Consider the following 25,769-nt stretch of genomic DNA (forward strand, 5'->3'; position numbering starts at 1 on the left):
GCTCCCACAGAGGCACCAGCAGCGTGGGCGCCTGCCCAAGACCGAGTGCGGCTCTACCCACCCTGTGTGAGTCCAGGCAGAACTCAAGCAGCGCCGGCAGCGCCCCTCAGCTGGGACACAACGTGAGAAAGGTCGTGACTTTGGTGAGCTGAGCCCTAACCAACCCGCCCCCCCCCCCCAGCAAGATCGTGGCCTCCCCCGTGCCTGCCTTGCCCCAGGGGGAAATCAAAGCACCATCCAGGAAGCACCAGCAAAGGCTAAGAGTGTAATGAACACACACACACACAGGCAAAAGCTGCAGCACTTGTGAGAGCGGCTCTGGGACTGGCTCTGAGGGAACCTTCTCCAGAAAGTCACATCTGCTCTGCCTTTGAATGACGTCAGTGGGCTCTGGGGACAAAGGAGAATCCCAGAACCACGGGACCTGAGCGCTCCTCATTTTATAGGAGCAGAAGTTGAAGCTCTGAGCAGGGCGGTGGCTTCTGCAGAGATGCCTTGTGGAGCGGGCTTCCTGCGGTGGCCATGCCGGGTGGGGCAGTTCAGTCCTGGGCGTGAGGAGGCCATGGTGGGCTCGGCCGCCAGCGCCACCCACAGCCCCTCAGAGGGGTCTAGCTGCCTCCCATTCCCACTGTCCTCTAGCTGTTAGGTTCACTCAGCCGCTGACTGCTCCCTGCCCAGGCCAGGCCCTCTCTGAGAGGACGATGCCAGCCCCTGGCCCCTTCTAACTGCTGCCTTCCAGAGCCTCCCAGCCCACCCGGCATGCCCCACTGAGCCAGCCCTGCTTTCCGGACCTGCAGGAGGTTCTGTGTCCTGAGAATCGTTTGTGGCCCAGAGACGGCTGCAGTGCTTTCTCTTCCTCTCACTGGATTTTCTGGAGAGCACATTCAAGAGGGGAAGAGTCTGACTCTGCACAAGCTGCTCTTGAAAAGCATTCGGTTCCTCTCCCTGCTTTAAGAAGATCCGTCTACAGTCCATAGCTATTTTCTGCTTTGAGTTTGAATGAAGTTGAGATCAGGATAAGTGACTTGTAGGGTTTGAATTACACTGGGATCACATCCACAAGGTGCTCGGTACTCCCTTGAGCACTGGTAGAAGCGAGGTTTCTACTCCGGCCGACACCTCCGAGAGCTGTCAAGAGGGAAGTCATCGCACTGGGGTTTGACGGGTGACTCGCCAATCACACAATCCACTCCTCTTCTCCCTCCCGTGCCATGTTAGCAGTAAAATGCCAGGACAGGAGGGCGAAGGGGAGCGTGTACACGATGAATGGCACAGCTCAAGCCCGCTTCCCCAAGCTAAGCTGACAAAGCCTGCCACCCTCTCCGGAGGACCCAGCCCCCTGACTGGAAAGCCAGAATTCAGCCAGACAAGCATTGCGGCATCGGTGGGCACTGCCACCTGCCAGGGCAAGGGTCGCCCTTGGTGCAGAAGTCTGGCTTCAAGCAGCAGTGACCAGACTGCCTGGGTGTTTGACACACCTGGCACCAACCCCCTGAGGGCCCCAGCTGGCCTGCCCTGTGCTCCCCAGCCAGGGATGCCAACCCTCCCTCTCTAGCAGGAAGAGTAGTTTGAATGATCTCAACTAGCAGTACAAGATTCTCCCCCAGCAAAATGGAAAATGTGATTTACTCTGAGAGGAATACGTTGGTGACCACAGGTGAGATGGGGAGAGCCACCTTCGCTCGCAGTCCTGACACACTCTGTCCCTGATTGTCAACAGCCAGCTCTCTCACCCATGGGGATGGGAGATTCCAGCTGGGTGATTCGGCCTTGCCCCCTGGTGTCTAGAAGACAGATAGACGGTACACGGCACTACCAACTGTGCGGGCGGAACACGCTTCTCCACATCTTGACAAAGCTACTCAAACCACAGCTCTGCAGCAAAAACCTGTCTGCCTCCACACGTGATGGCCCTTTTGCTGTCTTTTTTACAAAGTGCAGCACACCATCCCCTCCATTCACCTGCTTTTAACTCTGAGACGCCAGAAGCCTGAGATGGGCCACAGTGGTCCCTGGTGGTTACATGCAGCTCTGGAGGAGATCTAGGAGGCATTCCTTTTATGTGATAACACACTGAGGGCATAAGGGGCCATCGAAGGAACCGTCACTGACCAAGGACAGTGTTCCCCATCCAGGGGTGCTGCCTGGACTCAAGATGCAGGGAGATGCCCCCTTCCGCCGTCATTTACAACGCCCCTTGGGAGAAGCAAGTCAACAGAGGAAACAGAAAATGAACATTTTTTTCCCGCCATAAAAAGCTCAGGCTAAATCAAGACATTTCTTCCTCCAGATTGTTTTTCCTAGTCACTAAAAAAGCATCAAATGTTTGCTTTTGTCCAAAGATATTATATAGCCTAGAATTTCTCCAAAATAATATTTAGCTATAGCTTTTCAGCTCCCTTTCTAAAACTTCTAATACCACATCTTTTAATACTTTAGTGCCATTTAAAAAATTCTTCATTATGACAGGTATCAGAGCAATCACCATGCAATTATTATTGAAATCATAGTTTAGAAAAGGAGAGTGCGGCTTCCCTGGCAAAATTCGTAAATGTTTGCCCAGTCATTGAAATCGGATGGAAGCCACTTTGGGATTGTGTTATTTGTTCGTTTTAACCTGAAGAGACTGTTGCATTTTCAGGTGATGTATAGCTACTCACATAGCCACAGCATATAAATTCACATTATAAGTGTGCTTTCTCCTCCTTTGGGGGAACTTTAAAGGATAAAAAGGACTCAGGTGGGACCCTTAAATAAATTAGCTGTATCTAAATCTTTCAACTTTCTCTTTCTCTCTTAAGAGTGTAATCACTGAGAATTAAAATTTGTATAAATTGTCTTGGACCTTAGCATCCAACACAAGAAGGGCAAGATGAATGCCTCTTGGGGACCCTAAAGGAGAAAGCCCAGCACAGCCGTAAACGGGAGGACCCAGGAGGGCTGCAGGGTTTCTCAAAGAAGCCCTCGGAGCCCCAGACAGGTGGAATCCAACTTGTTTCTCTTCCCTCTCCCAACCATTTACACAGGCCACAGAGGACTCCCAGGCAGAAATGAACCAAACAGGACCACGAAGTCTGGCATGTTCGACCTCCCTTTTACATGGCAGACACTCCCACCATCAGCAAGAATCCTGGGAGCAAAATACAGAGACTGGGGGATAGGCTTCCACCTCCGGCCCCCATACCACCACCCTTCTAAAGGGGCCACAGCAGCCGAGCTGCAGATGCCCGTCCACGGAGCAAGTAGGGGAGGGGCCGACCTGCTTCCTGCTCTGAACCACTGGGTTGTGGGGAGTTGAAATCTCACAAAAGCACTTTTGTGTGGCTTCGCTTCCCGTTACTATCGCACTGCCAAAAACCACAGCAACAATACAGTGAAAGCACGTCAAAGCCGACACAGCCTTGATAGCAAAGCACAAGCACGTGTTGGCCACTCGAGGGCACCATTTGGAGGGGGCTGTGCCTACCCGGCAGACAAGCCCCAGTCCTCTGCAGGAGTCCGCCCTAGGACACCTCCGGGCCTCCTTCAAACCCTAGGAGCCTCCTCCCAGCTCCTTAGGAAAACCTCCTGGCAGGTCTCTAGGGAAAGCCATAGCGCCCCCTTTCCCCATCCCCAGACATTGCACTAGCTTCCTCCTGCGCGCCCCCAAGGCACTGCGGACACCGCGGTCTACCCAGCTTAGGAGCTGCAGAAACTGACAGATGCCGCGCACCCCCGACCCGATGACATGTCAGGTCAGACTGGCGCTTTAAAACCTCTCCCCCATCTCACCTCCCCCCTCCGAAAATTTTCTTTCCACTTTCTAGATCATTCCCAATTGGAATTTGTATTTTTTTAAAAAGGTGGTGCTGACCGTTGCAGAGATCTGGGAAGCTCCACAATGCAGTCTTTCCGACAAATGTTCCTTTTCAAAACTGGGAGAATGTTAGATTTTGAAAGTTCGAGGAAAAAGATAAGGCCTTTGCAGCGGTTCCTCCCCAGAATAAATGGCCCCGATGCAACGCAAGCCTTCGGAAAGGGCATTACAGCCCTTCCGTCGGTCTCAGGTGCAACACCGGGAACTCTGCCCCCCAGCGGGCCGTGCCCCACACTCAGCCGGAAACAAAAAGGGGTGAAATGAGACTCAAGTATCCCTTTAGCTCCCCCATGCTGAAGCCCCCAATTCCCTAACCCGTTTCTACCCGATTTGGTGCCGGTTACTGTAACAGCAATGCAAAGCCATCCTCCCCCCAAAAGGGGGCGGTGGGCGCAATGGTGATCTGTTTGCAAAATACACATGACTGTGACATTCGGTAGCGTCAAGGTCATCTCTTCCCAGGGCTTTCGGATGCTTCCACCGTAAACGTGCGCATGAGTGACGAAGTGTGTGGGTGTGAGTGTTGGTGTGTGAACGTGCGCTCTTCCTCCTCCGTGCGGCCGCCGGGCCAGACTCCGACACGCAGCCACGCTAGGTGACAGGCTCGGCCCGAAGCTGCTCTCAGCGGGGAGTCCTTGGTGGCGTGGCTGCCCCCTCCCTGGCCCGGCCTGGCCCGCATGCTACCTGCAGCCGCACGCCTCCACCACCATGTCCTCGTATTGCTTGTAGACCACGTTGTTGGCGGCGTCGATGTAGAGGATACTGATGGGGCTGAGGCGCGCGGGCACGCAGCAGGAGGCCGGCGCTGCATCCGGCGCCATGGAGTTGAGCAGTGTCTGAATGATGGCGTGGTTGGTGGGCTCAAGGTGCGAGCGCAGCGGGAAGTCGCAAACGCCCTCGCAGTGGTACGCTTCGTAGTCCAGCGGCGCGATGATCCAGTCGTCCCAGCCCAGCTCCTTGAAGTCCACGTGCAGGGGCTTGCGGCTACAGCGGCTCCGGCCCCTGCGCCCGTGGCTCCGGCCCTCGCCCCCGCCGCTGCCCTGCGCTGCCCGAGTCCCGGCCAACGCCGTCCGCCGCCGCCTGCGGCCGCCGATGACCGCCGTCGGCAACCCCATGCCAGGTCCCTGATCCGGCGGCGGCTCCGCTGCCAGTGCGGCCCCGAGCGCGCGGGCCTGGGCGCGGATCTCTCGGAACAGGCTCTCCTTCTTCTGCGTGCGGGAGGAGACGACCAGCAGCGCGCGCTCCTCCGCCGCCGCTCCGCCTCCGCCCCGCGAGTCGAAGCCCAGCAGCCGCAGTGCCAGTGGGACCGGCGCGGGACCCGCCACTCCGCGCAGCAAGAGGCAGAACGCGCGGGTGGCGCGCGGCTCCCGGCGGTGGCGCCGCAAGGCGTCCGCCACGTCGAACACCTCCCAGCGCTTGGTGTCCAGGGGCTCGGCGGCCCGGGAATGCAGCAAGCGCGGCGCGCGCGCGGCGCTGGGGCACGTGGACAGCAGCAGCAACGGGAGGGTCGCGCTGCCGGGGCCCCGCTCCGGAGACTCGCGGCGCAGCACACGCAGCTCCGCGCCCACCACCTCGTCGGCGTCGGGAAGGCTGGACACGTCGAACAGGAAGTTCAGGCCGGTCTCCGCTGCCGATTCGTCTGCCGGGGACGGGCAGAGACAGAGAAAGAGCGGTGTGAGAGCGAAGCCGGCACGCCTGGCCACGGGGCCTCCTAACTGCAAATAGCAACTACCCTGGACGTGAGAACAAGGCTCGCTGGAGCCGGCGCCTGACCGGGCGTCTCGGCTCCAGCCGGAAAGCCGCCAGCCTGGTCCGGAAGAAAGAGAGCCTTAGGTTCAGATTATCTGGATCTGGGTTTTCGTTCATCGAGCCAAACGATTTCCGACAACCCACGGACATCAACTGAACGCACCTCCTCACCCGAGACCAAGACTTAAGGCCACTACAGTCCACTGCCTGCCCCAGAGTCATGGGTTTTCGAAGACGAGGTCGGAGGCCAGATTTTCAGCCGCTGGCAGAAAGAAGGCCCGGTGGGTGCATCAGAGGTCGTGCGCCTCTTCAAGACCTGGAGGCCAGGCCGGCCGCGGTAAGGGGACTGCTGGTTATGGCCCTGCTTAGCCGCCAAGAGAGCCTCGGAGTCCCGGTTGTGCGAAAACGGAAAATTCTTGTCCCCTGTAAACTGCTTCTGCTACCTCTCTTCCCCAGCCCAGCCTGGACATTCCAGCCGGCCACGATCTCCCATGCAGGCGGGGGCTCGCCTAGAAGGGGAACGCGCCCTCAGGGCTGCAGAAACCCTTTAGTGCCTCCAGCCTCCTCGCTTTGCTGAAGGGGAATTGAGGCCCAGATTAGGGGCCCGGCTCAGCCCCTGGTCGCGATGGGGAACTCCAGGCTCAGCTTCTCCCAGTGTTTCCGCCACCTCCGACGGAGGGGAAAGGCGGCGAAGGAGCGCAAGCAACCTTCTGGGAAGGGTTTGAGGCAGCCGGGACTGCCTTGCTGCAGTGAGGGCAGCGAACCGAGTGAGGTCTCCCCGCCAGTACCCTCTGGTCCCCTCGCAGACTTATTCTTTCCCTCCGTTATGACTCAACTCGGGCTTTGGGATTTTACTTCTGGTTGTGGGCACTTTTTTCTTTTGGGGCTCAGAAAGGAAAAAAGAGTTGAAATTCCACCAAGCAGCAGATAAGGAGCTCCCTTTGAAGAAGGTCATATGGTTTCGTTTTGCCCCAAACGCGAAGAGACTGTGCACACTCCCCCCACTATTGGAGATTTGCTCACCAACCACAGATGCCATGCCATCGACTCCTGGGGTCTGAAGTCTGGGTGCTGCGGTGACCTCAGGCAGCCCTGCTCCAAGCTGAGGCTCAGGGTGGAGAGGGAAGCAGGAGAGGCCCTGGGCAAGTGCTCCCCACCCCTCCCCCGTGCTTTCTCCCAAGGGCTTGCTCGCTGCCACACTTTCTCTGAGCTTCTGCAGCCCCTCTCAGCTTTGAGATGCTGCCCCTGCATCCTCTCCCTCCAGAGAGAGGAAGGAGAGGCGGCCTTACTAGCCTTGCCAACCAAGCAGAGCTCCCCAGGAAAGGATTCAGCTCAGGCTGAGACCACTGAAGGCCTAACTCGACCTAAGAAAGAACATCTGGTGCCTCTACAAGCTTAGGGCCCTGCACATCTCACCTCTCCCACAGCTGGGAGCCCACTCTGCAGAATTAGGACTGGGGCCTTCCCTGGCTCTGTACACCAGGACCTGGGCTCCCTATGAGTACCCTAGCATCCCATCCAGGATGCATGCCAGGCCCTCGGAGAATGCTTGAAAGTTCCCACCAGACTATGAGGCCATTTGGGCCCAGGATGCCCCTGTATCCCAGATAAAGCAGTCTGTGTAGACGTTATGTGTATGTTGGAGGGGGCGAGAGATTTGATCTCTGCCCCGCCTCTACCTGCTTTCCCAGCTAGGGTCGGGCATATACAACCCCCAGTGGCTCCCAGGCAGGACCTGGATTGCAGCAGCACTTAACTTTCCGGCCCTATTTGCCTTTCTTTCCTTTCTGCCTTCCATTCTGGGTCTCTGGCTGGATAGAGTTAAGGCCGAAATTACTTGCATTTCCTCCTGAAATTAGTTAAATTTTCCCTATCTGTCTGTTTTAATGGCTTCAATAGAGATTAATAAAATCCAGATGACACTCACCGACCACCACAGTCTCACCTAAGTCCTACCTTTGGAGGGCTCAGGGTGGAGTAAGGTGGGGTACTTGGTCCCAGAGAAGCCTGCATTCCTGCAGCGTCGCTGGCCCTCCTCTCCTCTCTACACAACCGGAGTCCTTCACCTCTGGCTCCCCCAGGGGCCTAGCACAAGGCAGGCACCCATAGCTACACACCTCTACCCAGACGCAGCCTGCTTAGAAGGGCCCTCCCCATACCTGGTGGTGCCACCAGCCTCTCCAGAACCATTTTAGTCTGATGCCTGCTGTGTCCCGCATTCTCCTCATTTCCCCCAGTTTGTACGGCCCCCCGCAAGACTGGGAACTGCAGAGCAACGAAGCAGCCGCCGCCACCACCACTGCGCAGTCCCTCTGGGCCGGACCCCCTCCTTGCTTCTCCGGATCTCCAAAACAGCCTGCCTCCTCGAGGGGACCCGCCGGCCGGCAGGGCCCGGGCAGCCCGGCAGAGGGACGGGCTCAGCCCTCCGGGGCCGGGCCCCGCAAGCTGCCGCGGCTCTAGCCACAGTCCAGGCGCTGCGGGTTCGGGTGCGTGGGCCTCGGCGAACTTTCTAACACCTGAGGCTGGGATATGCGGGGACCAAGGCCCCCCGAATGGAATGGTGCCGGGACAAGGCTCCGGCGGTGACCTCAGCCTAGGACCCGACAGGATGGACTAGCGCAGTGGAGGTGTGAGTACCTTGGGTCGCCTGGTCTGCGAAGCCGGTGATTGTGTCCGCGCGGCCGTGGCGGCCAGAACCCGAGGTGGAGGCGGCGACTGCCCCGGCCGGAGCCCTCCCGGCCAGGCTCCGGTAAAGCGACATCATGAATTGGTGCGGCACCACTGAGCCGTTCCTGAAGCCAGAGCCCGCGGCGCGGCGCGCGGCGCGGGGCCCGGGAGCCGCGGCGGCCGGGGCAGCGGAGGCGCCCGCAGTCGCGGCGAGGGTCCTCCCGCCGCCGCCGCCGCCGCCCCCCGGACTCCCGGTCGGCCCTGCCCCCGCCGCTCGCAGCACGGCGGCCGCTTCGAGCCCGTCGCGGGGTCGGCAAGCGCTCAGCAGCCAGAGGCACAGCGCGGCGGCCGCGCTCAGGTCCATGGGCTCCGAGGGCCAGGCGGGCGGGCGGGCGGCGCGGGCTCCGTGGCTTCGGGAAGTCCCCCGGCGCCTTTTGAACATAGTGTTTAATAATGGGGGAAGTGTGCGCAGCAAGCTGCGGCCCCCCCCCCTCCCACCCCACCCCCGCCCAACGCCCGGAGCAGCGCCCCCTGCTGAACACTCGAGCGACAGCGCCGCGCCCCCTACTCCGGCCTAACGCTGAGCCCAGGGCCGGAGCCTCCTCCCCCAGCCGAAGCGCTTCGCCCCCACTCTCGCTAGGCGAGTGTCACCGGCCGGAGGCTCCCGCGACAAACCGGGGCGCCACCTCGCTCTCCCAGGGCAAAGTGACCCCCTCCGCCCTCGCTGCGCCCGGGCCAAATGCGCCCTCGGGAGTCAGAGGCTCCGAGATATCGCGCGTACCCGCCCAGCGTCTTCCCTACTCCCCTGCGGAGAAGCACCCGCCCCCCGCCCGCTCCTGTACTGCAGGGGCCCGAGACGCCAGAAGTGCGGCCGCGGAGGGGCTCGGCCTCGCCTGTCAGTGCCACGATCCCGTGGCCACCGCGCACAGAGAGGCCACCAGGGCGCGCAGGGTTGACACAAAAGCGCGTTTTTGATCACCGGTTCTGCGGTTCCCCACCCTGGCACAGCTTCCAAAGATCGGAGCGGGAGGCCGGAGCCGGGGAGGAGACCCGTAGGGAAGAGAGGGCTAGCGGCTGGAAGGGCAGGCCGGAAGGACAGCGGGACAAGGACCGACGGTCGAAAATCAAAGGTTTGGGCGCTGAACACGCGCTTAGACGGGAGCCAGGATCTTAAAGGAGCTCAGGAACTACGAAGGCAGCCCCAGGGTGATGAGGGGACTCCCGCGCGGGAGCGGCTCCCCGAGTTCGTCTGTGCATCGAAAGTGAGGACCTTCCGCCCGCCTCCCAGGGGCCCGGCTAACAGAAACGGGCTACCGGGTATGTTGGGGCGCGGGCAGAGCCGGGAGGGCGGGCGGTGAAGAGCCTCGGGGTGGCGCCTCCGTACTTCCTTCCCGGGGCCTCGGTTCTCCCGCAGGGCGGGGGATGGATGGAGGGGGCGCCCGGGACCGCAGTCGCGCGGGCAGCTTGGCACTTGGGTCCGCAGCCCGCAGGGGTAGGTCCCCGGGAGGCCACATCTCAGGGAGACGCGCCAGGGAGCGTGGTCGTCGGCGGGTGTCGGCTTAGCTCCACTAGCAGCCCGGACATCCCTCGAATGCGGGAAAGCCCAGCGGATGGACAATCCGCTGTTGCGCGGATGGCGGGCTGCAGCCGCACGGCTGGAGCCGGACGTATCCCCGTGGCAGGGCAGACGCGTCCTTTTATTTTAAAATTATGTTTGCTACCGAACTGTTAATCTAGGCGGGGGTAGTGCGTCACAGTTACTTTGAGTTGGCTATCAGCGGCAGCCCGACGCCACCGGACCCAAAGCCGCGTGAGTCCCTCTCTCGCCCGGCTGCCCCGCACTCTGACCCACGGAAGACGCCCGGCCCGGGGAGCCCCTGGGCCGACTGCGGCCCCAGGCTTCTGAGCTCCCCAACACCCGCTGCTTCGTCCCAAGCGAGCTCCTCAGTCGTCGCCCTGCCGACCACCGCGGAGATGCAGCGCCCGCTCAGCTGGGGACTTTGGGCCACACACCTCTCGGGGTCGTATGGGAGCAGGAGAGGCCTGGCAAAAGGTCGTAACTCTCGGACCCCAGGCGGATCAGGGGGGCGGAGGAAAAAGGCCCGAGGTTCGCGTGGGAATGTCTGGGCAGGAAGGGTGGTGGGAGGCTGGGATGACCGGGGCTGCATTAACCCACCTTGCCTTTGGGACCGAGGGCAGAGAGCCCCGACAAGGTCGTGGTCACGGGTCTCCCTCTCTGCGTGGTCCCGGTACAGAGCAGCCCTGCACGAACCCACGCAGGCTGTCTGACAGAGCCGCCCCCTAGAGACACTGGTCAGTCAAAATAGTGGCCGCCCAGCCACCGGTCTCTCCGCTCATGCCGGTGCTGCGTCCCTGCTGTCTTTCTTGGCCTCCTTTCCTCCTTCAGCCACGCACAGTCTTCGGAAGTTTTTTGCACGTCATCTCGTCTGTGATTTGCACAAACACCCTAGGAGCCCTGAGCTGGGGTCAAGTAGCCCTGGTTCTGGTCATGGCTTTGCTCTTAACAACCAGTCCCTTGCATCATCTGGGCTTCGACTTCTCCAGCTGTGTGAGGGAGAGAATGGAAGGGTCCCGGCCCAGGCTTGGTACAGCAGGTGCCAAATAAACGTTTGTTAATTGCATGATACCTCCACCTTGAGGTCACCTTGGGACTTAGGAATTAGGGACGGCTTGGGGGCCATGTGCTTTTGCTGTCCCTGTGGGAGCAGGCCATTAAGCTTCTTTGAGACTGAATTTCCTCTTCTATAAAATGGGGAGATTCTCACTTCAGGAAGGTGGTGTGTGTCCAGGATAACAGGCTGGCACAGAGGCGGCTCAGTCGCCCTGCATCTGTTAGTCTGTTCTGGGTCCCCAGGGAGATGATGGCCAAGAGAGAAGTAGCTTGTAGGCACCGGAAGGCTCTGGAGGAGACTGCTGGGGGGAGGGGTGTGGGGTGCTGCTGCTTGAGCCAACACCCAGCAGCTGCGTGTGCTTGAGCCAGGCCTTAGCTGCTGTCACCTGTGTTCCTTGGTCTGTAAAATGAGGCAATGATGCATTCATTCATTGTTTATCCATCCCTCTATTCGTTCCTTCTTTCCAGTAAATACCGTGAGCAGCCTTCCATGTGTTGTGGATTCAGCAACGCACAGGACAAACGCATGGAGCTTTTGTAAGGGCAGAAGAGACAGGAAACACGTAGATCCATAAATGCGCGTGAATGTACAGTGCACTGTTAGGTGGTTCAAAGTAAAGTGATGGGAAGGGGGGATGGAGGGCCTTTTTGACCAGCCACACTGAACGGGAGGGAGGAAGGGACACTTGGGCCATGTCTGGCTCCCTTTCCTTCCTCTCAAATAATGATGATAACTGTCAATAATGGTCACTGTTAACCAAATAATGATGATTCTTCTCCAAGTGCCAGGGACCCTGGCAACTGCTTAATGTAACTCATGTCACTTCATTCTCACCACTGCTGTGTCCTGTGAGGTAGGTATTATTATTCCCATTTTATTGACAAAGGAAGTTGAGTCGCAAAGAAATTTAACCCCTTTCCCAGGTCACCTAGTGAGTGGCGGAGCCTGCAGTCAGCAACGCTTGGCTGGGCAAAGGGTTACCTCTGGCTGCCCAGAGGGGAGGCGAGATTGTGGGGGGCTGGACCTGCAACACTCTCCCTAACTCCAGTGGAGAGGCAGAGGGTCCTGGCTTTCCTTGCAAGCTCTTTGGGAAATTCTTGGCAGAAAAAGAACTCTCAGGTCCAGGTGAGGATTATGAAAGCATCGTCTTAGGGACTCCTTCCTGCCTCTGGCGTCAGCTGGGAGCTCACAACACCCGCCACTGAACACACTCTGTCATCACCGACACCAAGGCCTGCCGTGACTGGAAAAGCCACGGAGCTCAGAGTAGGACGGGCTAGTAGGAGCACGTGGTCCAATGGCTAAGTTTACATGATGTGACGTGATGGCCTAGCGAGTCAGGCCCACAGTGAGGGCTTGACTTGACCAGGACTCTGGATGCCCTGTCCAGAGCTTCCCTGGGACCCATGACTGAGCATCAGTCTGGAGTGCAGGCAGCACCCTCCCTGAGCACAGAGGAACTTGAGACCAGGAGTTCCCAGCCCTCTAGCCCTGACTCTGTGAAGCTGAAGCCTTCTGGTGAGCAGGTGGCCTTTTGGGGCCAGTGTCAGGCTGGCTCAGGCTCGCCTGGGGCTTCCTCCTGGGGGACACGAGGAGCCTTTGGTAGGTGGGCCAGGCAGGAGGGAGCTAGTGTTCCCAGCCTGAAGACCCGGAAGTTGTATCCTACCTGCTGCAAAGTGCATTTTGAAGGTGGATTCCTATTGCTCTGTGTTGCCCCAGTCATTGTGCAGCTGGGAATGAGGCTCAGGGGCCGGTGCAGGAAGTTTAGAGAAGGCTGGGAGAAAACTGGGGCTGGAGTTCCAACTTCTGTTCTTTATCAGTCTGAAGACCACCCCCCCCCCAGTCTCCCAAGAGCACCAGACTTCAGCTGTTAGCTCCTCAGAGAGGGGAGATGAGACTGGCTCCAACAGGGGGAGGAGGGGAAAAGCAGCCTGGTTGGGGGCGGGGTGTTTCTTGACTGGGGTGGGCAGGAGCTGTCCCCACATTCTCAACCCCAGATCCTTCCCTCAGAGAGCACTTTGCCGCTCATCCGTCCTTTGCAGAAGCTGTTTGCTTTCTCTGACCACCAGGTTTCTGACTCAGGTCCTAGAATCCAAGGATCTGAGGAATATTTTGGATTATTTGGACCTACTTTTCATGTTATGCCTGATTCACCACAAACTGCTACCCAGGCTGTGCTTGCATACCTGAAGAGGTGGGAACTCCCGCCCAATCCCAGGCAGCCTTCTGATAGCTCTGAAGGTGGGGAAGTCTGCACATGAGACCCGTGAGAGCCAGCACACCTCTCAAAGGCACCTCTGCTGATGGAAGTTCACACGCCACCTGGGAACATGAGCTGGCACACTGGCTTGCTGCCACTTAGGAAGCTAGTCTTGGATTCTCCCAGCTTGAACCACTGGAAATTGGAACCCCCCCACCCCCGCTGCAGCCTGCTCAGTCTAGAGCCAGTGCCTCCTGCCACACCAGGCATGAGGCCCCACGTCTGATGACAAGAGCATCAGAAGTTTCCTTAGAGATGCCCTGCTCTACACCTTGCAGTGCCCACGTAGGGCATCCAAGCCCCCAAGGAGGGAAAGGGATCAGTACCCTGTCATTTGGCATCACAGCCACCAGGGATGATGGGGCCCCTCTGTGATCCTGTGCCTTTGCTTTCTGTGCAGCTCAGAAGGTCTCTTCCCAGCTCTGCCCTTGGTACCCTGGAGGTGAGGAAGAGGATGGATGAGGGCTCAGCCTCCACCCTGTCCTTTGTTAGGGGTTCTGGGTCCCTGCAGCCCAGCACTATTGTGGAAGGTAAAACAGATGCCCCCTGGCTATCTGGCTAACCTGGCTAACCATGTTGATGGTTCCCGAGAGTCAGAAGCCAGAATTCAAATCTGGCCTCTATCCTTGGACCGCAAGTCCCTTGGCCCTTCCTGGCTTTTGATCCCCAAAGGCACAGTGAGGTTGACAATCAAATGTCCACCAAGGGTCCACCTGTGAGAGGTGGAGAGCATGAGAGGATGGGACCCAGTGCCAGGGACCTAGCCAGGAACCTGCCCGCAGTGTGGACCTACCATGGCTGTTGTGATTCAGAGCTGGAGAGGGTTAGAGGTGAGGAGGCACGGTTAGCCTGCGGCTCTGCCCCAAGAAGGTGTCCCTGGGAGGGCGGGGGAGGGAAGATGGTGACAACAGACTTCAGCGGGAGCTACCTACCAGCACATCTGGTGCTGTTCTCCATTCAGCCAGACGTGGGCTGCAGCCATCTCCCGCAGAAAGACCAGGGATGCGGCTGTGGGTATGGGGAGCTCCCATCAGGGCTCTGGCTCAGTCCCATCTGATGTCCGGGTCTGGGCTTCCTCAGGCTCAGAAGCATTTCCCATGCTCAGTGGAGGGCTGCCTCCCCCCAGGTTACCCAGGGCAACAGCTCTGGCATCCACACCAGGGTTGGCTGCAGCCTGGCCCCCGGCCACTGGCTTGGCCTACCTTTGAGTGGGGAGGGGAAGGGACCGAGAAGAAGGGAGTGAGATAGCTTCTTTTCCAGAAGTTTCACGGGGGACCTCTCAGAGCCCTTCCTTGGGTATGGGACAAATGGCAGCAGGCTGGCAGATACTGCCATCTGCTGGTCACTGGGTATAACAGCATCACAGTGTGGCTGAACTCCCTCCTGCTCGGATTTACAGACCAGGCCAGTCTGGGAGAAGACTCAGGAACCCCTGCACCCGCACCCTGCAGTTGAACCAGCTTACCTGGAGCTCTAAGGTATCCTGGGAGTTGAAGGGACAAGGATGACACACCTCCGCTGAGGTCAGGAAAGAAACTAGAATATGGGGTCATGATAAAGACCTGGCTTCCAATCTACCTTTGCAGTGCACCAGGTTTGTGACCTTGATTAAGTTAATTAACCAGTCAACCTCCATCTTTAAATGGAGACAGGGATTCCTACCTGTCAGGTGTGCCTAAGAATAAAGGAAACAAAGTAGGTAAAGTCCTTACCATAGTGCCTGGCTCAATAAATGGTGGCTTTTACAGTTTTCTAATTAAGTAAGCCCTGGTTTAACCAGTTGGAAGGCTAATTTAACCTGTCCATCCAGTCTCCTCTGTACGGCCACTGTCTTTGAGGCATTTCCCCTCTATGAGTATCACTAGTCTGAAGTTGTGTCTCCATTAGATTTTTCTTGGAGACCTTTGTGGACACATAAGATTAAAACAAAACAAACTACTTTTGGAATAAAAACTGGCAATTCTTAGAATGTGCAGTGATTCGGAATGCCCAGTCCTCCAATCTTGGTCAGATAGGAGCCCAGGGTTTCTGTTCTAGACACACAATGAGTAGGGAACCAAACTGTCCTCTTTGCCTGGGAAGATAGGTGCTAACAGATGTCAGGAGCAGAGTTGGAGGACCCAGAAGTTGTGTCCCCCAGTCCAGGATGTGAGACTTTGCAGACGCCCCAGAGGATGAGGACATTGGGACCAAAATGTCTCATGGTTCCCACAGCAGAGTGTCGGGCAGGAGCATGACGGGGCTGAGCCAGGGACCTGGTGTCACCAAGTTGGGTGGCCTGTCTCAGGTCTTCTGGCCCACATGGCAAAGGCATCTGTGAGCTCTTCCGGGGGCTAGTCTCTGAGGCTGCCCTGCAAAGGGTGAGGCTGCCTACAAAACTGGGGACTTGGCCTTAAGCCACAGCAACCCCCGTGTGCTTCCCTCATGCCTAGGTAGCTGGTCCACCTCTAAGTAATACCTTAATTTAGGGCAGAGCCCCAGCTGGGTTCTGTCCTCCCAGACATTTTTTCCTGGCTTGGATAAAGAGTTGGAGAACTCTGATCAAAGTGCTTATCCTGACTGCTGGGGGCACAAATCTGAAAGAGTTGGAAAAACATAGGGTGACAAAATCAAAATCCCAAAAGTCGCCAGCAAATCATTGCAAATTAAAAGAATAGTGGGGATGCCATTTTCCTTTACTTCTCGGGTCAGTAAAACTGAAGGATGTAAAATCCATTATCGGTGAGAGGAGAAACAAGTGGGCATTCTACCTACCCTTGGTGGGAATATAAGTCCAGAGAGATTTTTCCAAGAGCGCTGTGACAGCAGCAATATTTTAAAGAAGGAAATCCTTTGATTCAGCACTTTCAGTTGTAGAAATTTAATTTGTTACAGGTATACTCACACAAGTGAAGACAAACATACGAGGATTTTTAAAATTGAGGTAATAGTGAAAACTGGAAATGACCAAAATGGCATTGAATAGGGTAATGACAAAATAAAGTATGATACACCCTCACGTGGATCAGTTTTCCCCTATTACAAGAATGAGCTAGATTGCGGGCATCTTTCTGTGCAACAGAAAGATGCCTGCAATATTGAATGCTGTAATACAAGGAGGGCAGAGTAGAGAGAGCAAGGAGCAGACTCTCAGCTACCCACGCAAATGGTCCAGCCACCCTGGTGGACGTGTGTCTGTCCAGGTGCCACTGTGTCTGTCACTGTCCTTCCACCCACGCTCTGTATCCCAGCCCTCTTACCTCCTCAGGGATCTCTCTCACTTCTTTCTGCTCTAAAAATAGATTCACATTTTTACATCATGAAACAATTAATCCTCCTTGGAGAGCTTCATTATCAGATTTCAATATAAACGAATTCCCATGTAGCGCTTGAAGTGGAACTGACAGATCAGGACAACAGGATAGGGAGTCCGGAAGCAAATCACGATGTTTGTAAATATTTATAATACAATAATGGTGACAATTCCAATGGAGGAAAGGATGATGTATTCAATAAAACTTACTAATGAATGATACTGGGTAATGATACTGACTAAGTATTTTGAGAAAAAAGAAAATGACCCTTGTCTCTTGACATAAACCAAAATTAATTCCTAGTGAATCAAGGAATTGATTGGAGAAAACATATTTGGAGGAAATATGTGAATATTTATACAGTCTGGGGTAAGGAACACTTTTCTAAGTATAATTTCATTGTAAAAACAACCACCAAGAGAAATGTCCACGGTTGGAACTACATAAAAATCTTAAAACCTGCATGTAAAAAAACTCTAAAAACAGAATGGACCTTGACCAACTGACCCAACTCAACATCACCAATCATGGGGACGTTGACATCACGTGTCACCTGATGGGGTCACCAGCATAGTGCTCCTGCCAGATGGTAACCTGCATCGAACCATGAAATTAATTAGACACATCCCAACCCAGGAGCATCCTGACCATTGGTGTGGGCCCCTCAAAGATGGCAGTGTCATAGATGACGGAAAAGCCCAGGAACTGTTAGAATCAAAGAGACTAAAGGAACATGACAATTAAATACAATGCACAGCCCTCCATCCAATTCTTGATGGGCAGCGGAGGGAGGGGAAAGCGGTTGTGAACAAAAGACACTATTGGGACAACTGAGCAAATTGGAATATGATTGTATGATAGGTAATAGTATAGTGTCAATGTCAAATTTCCTGCCTATGGCATTGTGGTTATAAAGGAGAATGTTCAGGTTCTAAGAAATTACACGCTGAAGTATTTATCAGTAGAATGAGGCGTCATGATGTCTACAGCCAACTCTTAAATGTTTCAGGAAAAACACAGAGACAGAGAGAGAGAGAAAGGATGAAGCAAACGTGGCAATGTTAACAATTCTGCAGTGCATCTGAGACATGCTGCCCACTCCCCTCTCCACGACTGAAGTGCTCATCCCACTCTCCCTGCTGCTGAGAGTACTGGCAGGTCTCTGCTCAGTCCTTCCTGGGGCTCATCTTGGCTGAAGAGAGCTGCCTTATCCAAGGTCGGGCCCCTCCTGGGACGGCCCACATCCGAGACTGGTCGATGTCCGATGTCCGGAGTATAAAGGTCGGAGTATAAAGGTCCGTCCCCTCGTCTCAGCCCAGCTCCCCCTGCAATAGGCTGGGGCCTCTGCTGTGTTTGCATCACACTCAGCTCCCTCCACCCAGCCCCCTACGTCCACTACGTCCAGGTGACCTTCCTGCTGGTTCCATTTCAGATAGAACCCAAGTTAGGTGAAGGGTGTACAGATGTAGTATGAACCCTTCCACTTTGCTGTGAATCTGAAACTTTTTCAAAATAAACACTTGGGGGAAAATATTAAAAAATAAATAAGGGATAATATCACAAAGTGTTAGTACCTTTAATATATAAAGCATCCTTACAAATCAACAAGAATAAGAGCTTTTTTAAATGTGCAAAGGAAATAAACAGGAGAGTTAGAAACATTCTAAGACCAATCAACTGGTGAAAACGTATTTAACCTCACTAGTAATCAAATAAATGTACTTCTAAAACAAGAGCTATCATTTTTCACTTAACAAAGTCGAGAGGATTTAAGAAAATGAATCCAGGGCTGGAAAGGGTTTGGGAGGCACACTTCATCCAGCCTTTCTGGGACAGTTTGGTAGTAGATGTCAAAGCCATGGAATAAATTTTGCAACCCTGTGTGCCCAAGTCCTCAGCCTTCTGCGGTCCTCTTTCCCATAATATCCAAACAAAAAGGCTGGATTTGCTGTGACCAGGCAGTGGGATTCCTGAGGATTCCCTGCAGCCTGTGCTTCCACAGTCACCTTTCAATCCATGCTCCTCCCTAACTGCTGCTGACTTGTCACTTTTTGGAACTGTGGTGCTGTGAGCTCTGCATCCCACGCCTGGTGCCATTTCCTTCCCTTATTACAAAGATCATTTCCCCAAGACTGGTGTGCATGGTGGCTGGTGAGGGTTTGGGTTACAGAGCAGAACGTGCCTTCTCCACGTGGCTGGGGGCCCCCCATTCATCTCTCCCAGAGCTCAGGTAGATAACTCCCCCCAAATTTCTTTTATTTCATAACACAAAGATATTAAACTCTGGGTCTCATTTCTCTTCTTCCAATCTCCCGAGACCCTCCCTCCCTCAACAAAGTACACAGAGACTCACCAAAGTGTTTTCTGACACTCTAGCACTTTCCCTCCAAACTTCCCCCTCATGTATTTGGCTCAAACATCAGCCAGCATTTCAAAGCTCACCCAGCCATTTCCCACCACCCACACATCACCTTTCCATCGTAGCTTAAGGACTGGCCAAGTAAGTTATGGTACATTTGCACACAATATTCTAAGTAATCATTTAAAATGATGGTTTGGGAGGAAATTTAACATGGAAAGATGTTTACAGGGTAGTAAATGAAAAAGCAATTTACAAAACAGTATAGCCAGTAAGATTATGTATCATTTAAAAGAAAAGCTAGGGACTTCCCTGGTGGTGCAGTGGTTACGAATCCGCCTGCCAATGCAGGGGACACGGGTTCGATCCCTGGTCTGGGAAGATCCCACATGCCGCGAAGCAACAAAGCCCATGCACCACAACTACTGAGCCTACGCGCTAGAGGCCGTGAGCCACAATGCGGAGCCCTCACACCACAACTGCTGAAGCCCATGCGCCTAGAGCCTGTGCTCTGCAACAAGAGAAGCCACCACAATGAGAAGCCTGTGCACCGCAACGAAGACCCAATGTAGCCAAAAAAAAAGCTAATTTCTTATACATAGGAATAGAAAAAATGTCAGGAAGGCAAGAACAACAAAAACATTAATAATTGTTACATCTGGTATCAAATGAGAGGTGCTTTTTATTTTATGTTTTACTATCCATATTTTCTAGTTTTTCAGCAACAAGCATGCATTATCTCTGTATAATAGTTCTAGAAAATCCTAGGCTTGCCTCCTCTGCTTCAGAATTGAGCTTCTGAATGGTGAAGATTGTGCCTTATCTGAGATGCGTTATCCGGTGCTATTGAAACATTGTATTAAAACTATCTGGAGGGACTTCCCTGGTGGTCCAGTGGTTAAGACTCTGCACTCAATGCAGGTGGGCCCCGGTTCCATCCCTAGTCAGGGAACTAGATCACACATACATGCTGCATCTGAACGTCCTGCATGCCACAGCTAAAGACGTGGGGCAGCCACTAAATAAATAAAGATTTAAAAAGAAAAAAAAAAACTAGTTGGACTAATGAAATAGATTCCGAAGTGTACTGGGATAATTTGTATTTCTTTTCTCGAGATTTAATGCCAAAACTTTGTCAACTGCCTTAACTATATTACTATATGTTGTCCCCTTTAATAAACATTGTTGGCTCAGTTGCTTTGTTACTTTAATAAAATATTTTAAGTGATTGTGAAAATAAAACAATATATTAAAAAAAAAAAAAAGCTTCTGGAAGAGGGTGCCACATTCACTGTCCTCACCTGCTCACCTCCAGTCCCCTCCTGGGCCCTCCCTGACTCTGCTGTCATCTTCCTAGGCAGACATGGCTCATCACACCCCAGTCCCCCTGAAATACTCTTGCCCTTTTGTTTATTCTGTGAGTCCACCCTCTGCTTCAGGATAAATGTAAACTCTTTTGAGTGGTACACAAAAGAGTTTTGTGTGGGCTCGTCTCCCACACACTTCCCTCCCCACTCGCTTCTCCCCAGCTCCCCAGCCACACGGTGGTTCTCTGAAGACACCCTGGCTTTGCACCGCCACCTAGAACATACTTTACTTCTTCTTTTCCTCTTTCTCAATCATCCCTACCCCATACTGAACAGTTTTTAGGTCAGGCCTCATGTAAGTACTTCATGACTGTACCAATAAGGGATCCATTGCAGAAAACCCTACTTAGAGTGGTTTAAGCACTCACACAAGAAGTCCCAAGAAAGTCTAGGGCTGGTATGGTAGTTCGTGTGCCACCAGGTCCTCAGCCTTCTCCATCCTCCACGTGTAGGCCCCAGTTTCACGTTTGTGTCTCATTGTCACAAGATGGCTGCTGTCTCTCCAGCATTGCATCTCCTTTCTAGGCAGAAGATAGGAAAGGTACAAAGAGCTTTCCCCTAGCAAGGTAAAACCTCTGCAGGAACTTTTGTGTGTATGGCCGGAATTATGTCACATGGCACCTTCTAACCGCAAGGGAGACTGGGAGCATGAGTGCTTCAACTGTCGCGCCTCTATGGTAGTAAGGCAAAGAGGAAGGGGCTGTGAATGGCTTTTGGGTAGCTCATCTACAGTGTCTGAATTTCCTCTCATTTCAGTCACCTGTTATCTCATTTACCTCACAGCAGGGCTGTGAATTAAAGATTTCCATCATGCCCATTTCACCAATGAGGAAACCAAGGCTCAAAGAGACACCACCCACTTTTTCATGCCCTGAGTCCGGCACCACCTCCTCCTGGAAGAACCCCTGTATGCCTCAACCCCTGGCTGAGTTGGTTATATTATGCCCTTCTCCATGCACCCTGGGCCTGTACTCGTTTGGACATCTCCAACTGTCCTGAGTGGTATGTGAGCCCCGCCAGGGAGGCCTTCTGCATCCCCAGGGCCTGGAGAGGTCACAGGCCCAGAGCTGTGCCCAGGAGCATTTGTTGAGTGACAAATGAGGTGGTGGTCTTGCTAGATTTGGGGTGCTCAGCCCCCTGGAGCACTAGAGCATCACTACAGAGGACAGAGACGGATCAGCAGGTCCCCAGAAGACCCACCCCACCAGAAACCAGGACAACGTTGGTGTGTGGCAGGACCAGGGCTCAGATCAGTCTCCCTGTGGGCTGTGGTGTCTCTAACTGACCACACTGCCCTGAGGTCCAGCGACTTCCCTGGGGGGTGACTGAGGCCCGGAGCGTTCCTCCTAGGGCAGCGGGGAATGTGGTTTGCGTTACTGTGGCTTCAGCCATGGAAGGGGCTCCTTGAGTCAGGCAGGAAGCAGAACGTATCAGATTTAGATTCCACATTCCACGCATTGTATACAATTACCCGCTGGAGCCACACAGGGGCACGTGGGACGGAAAATGGGGTTGCCTCGGTAGAGGAACGTGTGATGCTGGAGGTGGGAAGGTGAGCAGAACTGCAGGACCATCCAGACTGGGGACAATGGTGGCACAAATCAGGGTGGGGGCCCCCAGCTGGAGAAGAGGGCACAGGTGAGGGAGAGACTAAGGAGCTTGAACTGGATGAGACGGAATCGAGTGCGTATGGGCGGAAGGAATGAGGCAGAAAATGGGGTTGCTCTAGGGGACGGGGTCACTCTTTCAAGGGGAACCAGTGGGATTCTCGGCAGGCACCAGGTGTGCCAAGTCCCCCTGTGGCATGCACTCGGGAACCCTGGTGCCAGGGGTGAGGCTCGTTTGTCTGCAAGTCACGGGTGACCAGCGTGCCACCAGCCCCAGCGGTGACGCAGAGTCCCCTTCTTCGCAGCCCCGGCCTGTGCTTGCCCTGGAACACGCGTGCTTCTCTGCACCTTCCTGGGCTGTCTTCTCCTCAGGCTCAGCCTTACTCTCAGCTCCAATAGCTTTGTGACCCCCGCATCAGGGTCTCCAGCCAGGCCTGCCTCCCGGGGGCCAGAGCCACAGTCACCTCAATGTCCCCACACCCTCAAACACCAGCTGTCCAACACAGAACTCATCATCCCACCCAGAATGTGTCTCTCCTCCAGGTGCCGTGCCCCAGAGGATGGACCACCGTCCGGCTACACCCAGGAGCCGAACTGAAGCAGCGTCTCGACTCCTCCCGCGCATGTGCACTCGATTCTGTCTTGTCCAGTTCCACTTCCTAAGTCTCTGTGTCACCTGTGTCCTGTTCTCCACCTGGGGGGCCCTCACCCCAATTCATGCCACCACTGTCCCCAGTCTGGATTGCTCTGCAGTTCTGCTCACCTTCCCACCTCCAGCATCACGTGTTCCAAACCGATGTCGGCAGCAGAGCTGGTCGGGCCGCTCCGATGTTCACAGTCCGGCGGTGGCCTCGAGTTGGCCTCAGGGTCAGCATGAACCCCTCAGCCTGGCACACATGAGTCTCTACGCCTGTCCTCCCTCTTGAGCTCCCTCCCCAACTTGTTCCCTGAATTCCGTTTCTTCTTGTCTCCAGGACTTCATAGATGATGTTCCTTCTACCCCATCCTATTCCTTCTCATCTCTTCAGGTTAACCTTGGACTCTGGCTCCTTTCGAGTGTCCTCTCTGACCCCTATCCCACCCCAAGTCTAAGGGCAAAGAAGCTCGCTGAGGGCAGCGACCGCACCTAGTTCACTGTACTCTCAGCGCCCAGCACATGGTGTATGGTCCACAAGTGTCTGTGCGGTGGTGACCACTTGACCGGCTGGCCCTTCCCAAGGGCTGAGCTGCGCCAGACTCCTGGGGTGCCGAGGCTCACACCCTTTCTGCCTGCTTTGAAGTGGGGCATGTCAATTTAAACTAGACACGGGGGCCGTCTGCTACCTCCAACTCTGCCCTGCAGACAGACAGACGGGCAGGTGGGCAGGCAGAGCAGACAGCAGACTGGGTGTTCCCGCAGCCCTTTCACTCACTCATCCTTCTGTTCATTATTGCTCATCTTGTCTACAAACAAATTGGAAACGAGCTACTCAAGCATATGAACATATATATCTATTCAAGAGATAAAGTAGAGGGCTTGCCTGGTGGCGCAGTGGTTGAGAGTCCGCCTGCCGATGCAGGGGACACGGGTTCGTGCCCCGGTCCGGGAGGATCCCACATGCCACAGAGCGGCTGGGCCCGTGAGCCATGGCCGCTGAGCCTGGGCGTCCGGAGCCTGTGCTCCGCAACGGGAGAGGCCACAGCGATGAGAGGCCTGCATACCGCAAAAAAAAAAAAAAGAGAGATAAAGTGGGGAAAGTGATTCATTTTTCAAAACTTTTCACTGTAGGATTTCTTCATGAAAATGAGTCAAATACAGATAATAACGATGCTGGTGGGGCGGTGGGTGGGAAGCCGAGGCCCACAGGGACACCGTGCTGCCCCTCCTGTAGGAAACACGGTGCACATTACCCCATCGCGCATCTGATGCCGCTAAGCCCAGCTTCTGCTGTTCTCTGTCAGTGGGGCTCTCATGGACAGAGCACAGAATACCTGTGGCGATTTGCACTTTTCTCCTGGCCCTGTTTCCAGACTGAGCTTTTCTCTTTCTGGGCCACTGTGGCAGGTGATACAACCTCCATTTCTCACCCCATGGACAGTTGAATCTCTGATGAGAGGGTCTATTATGTCCGGTGCACCTCTACCCCAAGGCTTCTCTGAGGGAAACTGGCCCCTTGACCTCACTGCTCTGGCCCCAGCTGTGGACCCAAAGGCAGCCATCAGAGGCAGGCCAGGGGCCCCGTCACCTACCAGGCAGTGGCTCCCCGAAGACCCTGAAGAGAGGCTCGGAAAGGGGAAGCTGAGGGAGCAGGTCCGTGGGCGCACCATGGGAGCACAGGGCTGCAGCATCCTAGTCACTAAGCGGCTCCACAGCCTCCACAGGGCCCAGAACACAGGCCCAGCCCAGTAGATAATGTTGAATGAATGAACGAACAATTGAATGAATGAATGAATGGAAAGTCCACGAGGGAGCCAGGAGAGTAGTTTTGTGATGGAGTCTGACTAGTAGCAGAAGCAGAGCAGACAGACCTGTCTTTTTAGTTGCTAAACATTAGAGCAACACAAACATTCACACTGATTAAATGTCACTATGGGCCAGGCGGAGCTAAGTGGGGTTTTTTTGGGGTTTTTTTTGCGGTACACAGGCCTCTCACTGTTGTGGCCTCTCCCGTTGAGGAGCACAGGCTCCGGACATGCAGGCTCAGCGGCCATGGCTCATGGGCCCAGCCGCTCCGCGGTATGTGGCATCCTCCCGGACTGGGGCACGAACCTGTGTCCCCTGCATCGGCAGGCGGACTCTCAACCACTGCGCCACCAGGGAAGCCCGGAGCTAAGTGTTTTACAGGTAGTTGCAAAGAGCTGGGACATTGGTTGATCAGAGTTCCAGGGCGGTGCAGGTGGGGCAAGGGGCTGGATTTTTGGGAAAATTCAGTCAAGCAGAAGCCCCACCTCCTCTTGCCAGAGGGCCGGAAGCAGCATGGGCAGCGGGTGTCATTAGCGGCAGAGGAAAGGAGGAGTGGGTACCTGGAGATTCGGGTCTGCACGCACAGCGGGGGAGAGGGTTTCTGCAGCTCTCTGAGACGGAAACTTTGGGCAACAAAGACCTTCTCCTTGACGAAACTTCAGGCTCCTCTGAGCCCTCTTCTCAGCTAGGCCTTTGACCTTGGTCCCTGCCCAGTCTTTCGCCTGCCCAGCCCAGTCTTAGCAAGAATCCTGCTAAGTCAGTTTAGAGAGGATTCCCACCCTTGATATCTGATCACCCTTGGTCTCTGATCAAGTTCCTCATCCCCGCCCTTTGATGTCTAAGCCCTTGGCCTGCTTTCAGCAAGAATCCCCCTACCCTTGTCGGCCCCTCCCTACTCCGTGGCTATCGACCCCGGTGTCTGCTGTATTCAGGGTTGAGCCTGAACTCTCTCCCCGTTGCGTCAGTCTTGAGCCCTGTTGCCACAGTCTTGAATAAAGTCCTCCTTACTGTTTTAACAAGTGTCAGAACATTTCCTTAGTGAGCAAGAAGAAAGACACAGAGTTCTCAGAAGCTTTTGTTGGGAAGGCCCCGTAGGCCGTTTTACAGAAAAGCCACTGGAAGGCCTCAGGGGTCAGGCTGATTCTTCTTTGGATCACCGCCCCTCGTTCCACAGAGGGGTCTGATTTATCTTGTTTTCTGGACTCTCCTAACCTCTCTCCGAGCATCCCTGGGGCCGTGAGCACCGCTGCGTTGTTTCCCCGTCATTCTCCCCAAGGAAGGAGAACCAAATAATTTCAGGAGTGTCTGAACCGGGACGCTCTGGGCACTCCTAAGAGTGAAACGGGCGCTGTCACTGATAACGCTGGGACATCAGACCCAAACCTCTGGATGGCCCAGGACACTCGGGCGCGGGGGACGCGCTCAGCTCCGACGGGGCCTCCAGCAGCGACGAGCCCGCGCAGGACTCTCAGCCCCGAGTCTCCGCCCAGAGTTCCAGAAAGGCCTGGAAACGCGCGGCCGCTTGCGGCCGAGCG

At 55.1% G+C, this 25,769-nt stretch overlaps 1 protein-coding gene across 1 annotated transcript; it reads right to left on the bottom strand.

Annotated features, from left to right (window-relative positions):
* Positions 1-278: 278 nt before the first annotated feature.
* GDF7 (growth differentiation factor 7) lies at positions 279-8,683 on the bottom strand. The gene is made up of 2 exons (XM_004274851.2): positions 8,243-8,683; positions 279-5,495 (listed from the first exon to the last, which is right to left on the bottom strand). Exons 1-2 carry the CDS (start codon positions 8,634-8,636, stop codon positions 4,537-4,539), a joined length of 1,353 nt encoding a protein of 450 aa, XP_004274899.4. The 5' UTR covers positions 8,637-8,683; the 3' UTR covers positions 279-4,536.
* Positions 8,684-25,769: the final 17,086 nt, after the last annotated feature.

Source organism: Orcinus orca, chromosome 13 (assembly GCF_937001465.1).
Source record: "Orcinus orca chromosome 13, mOrcOrc1.1, whole genome shotgun sequence".
Classification (NCBI taxonomy): Eukaryota; Metazoa; Chordata; class Mammalia; order Artiodactyla; family Delphinidae; genus Orcinus; species Orcinus orca.

Coding starts and splice junctions, on each gene's coding strand:
- GDF7 (XM_004274851.2), bottom strand. CDS start 8,636: ATGGACCTGAGCGCGGCCGCCGCGCTGTGCCTCTGGCTGCTGAGCGCT. Junction 5,496..8,242: donor CGCAGACCAGGCGACCCAAG/GTACTCACACCT, acceptor CGTCCCCGGCAG/ACGAATCGGCAGCGGAGACC.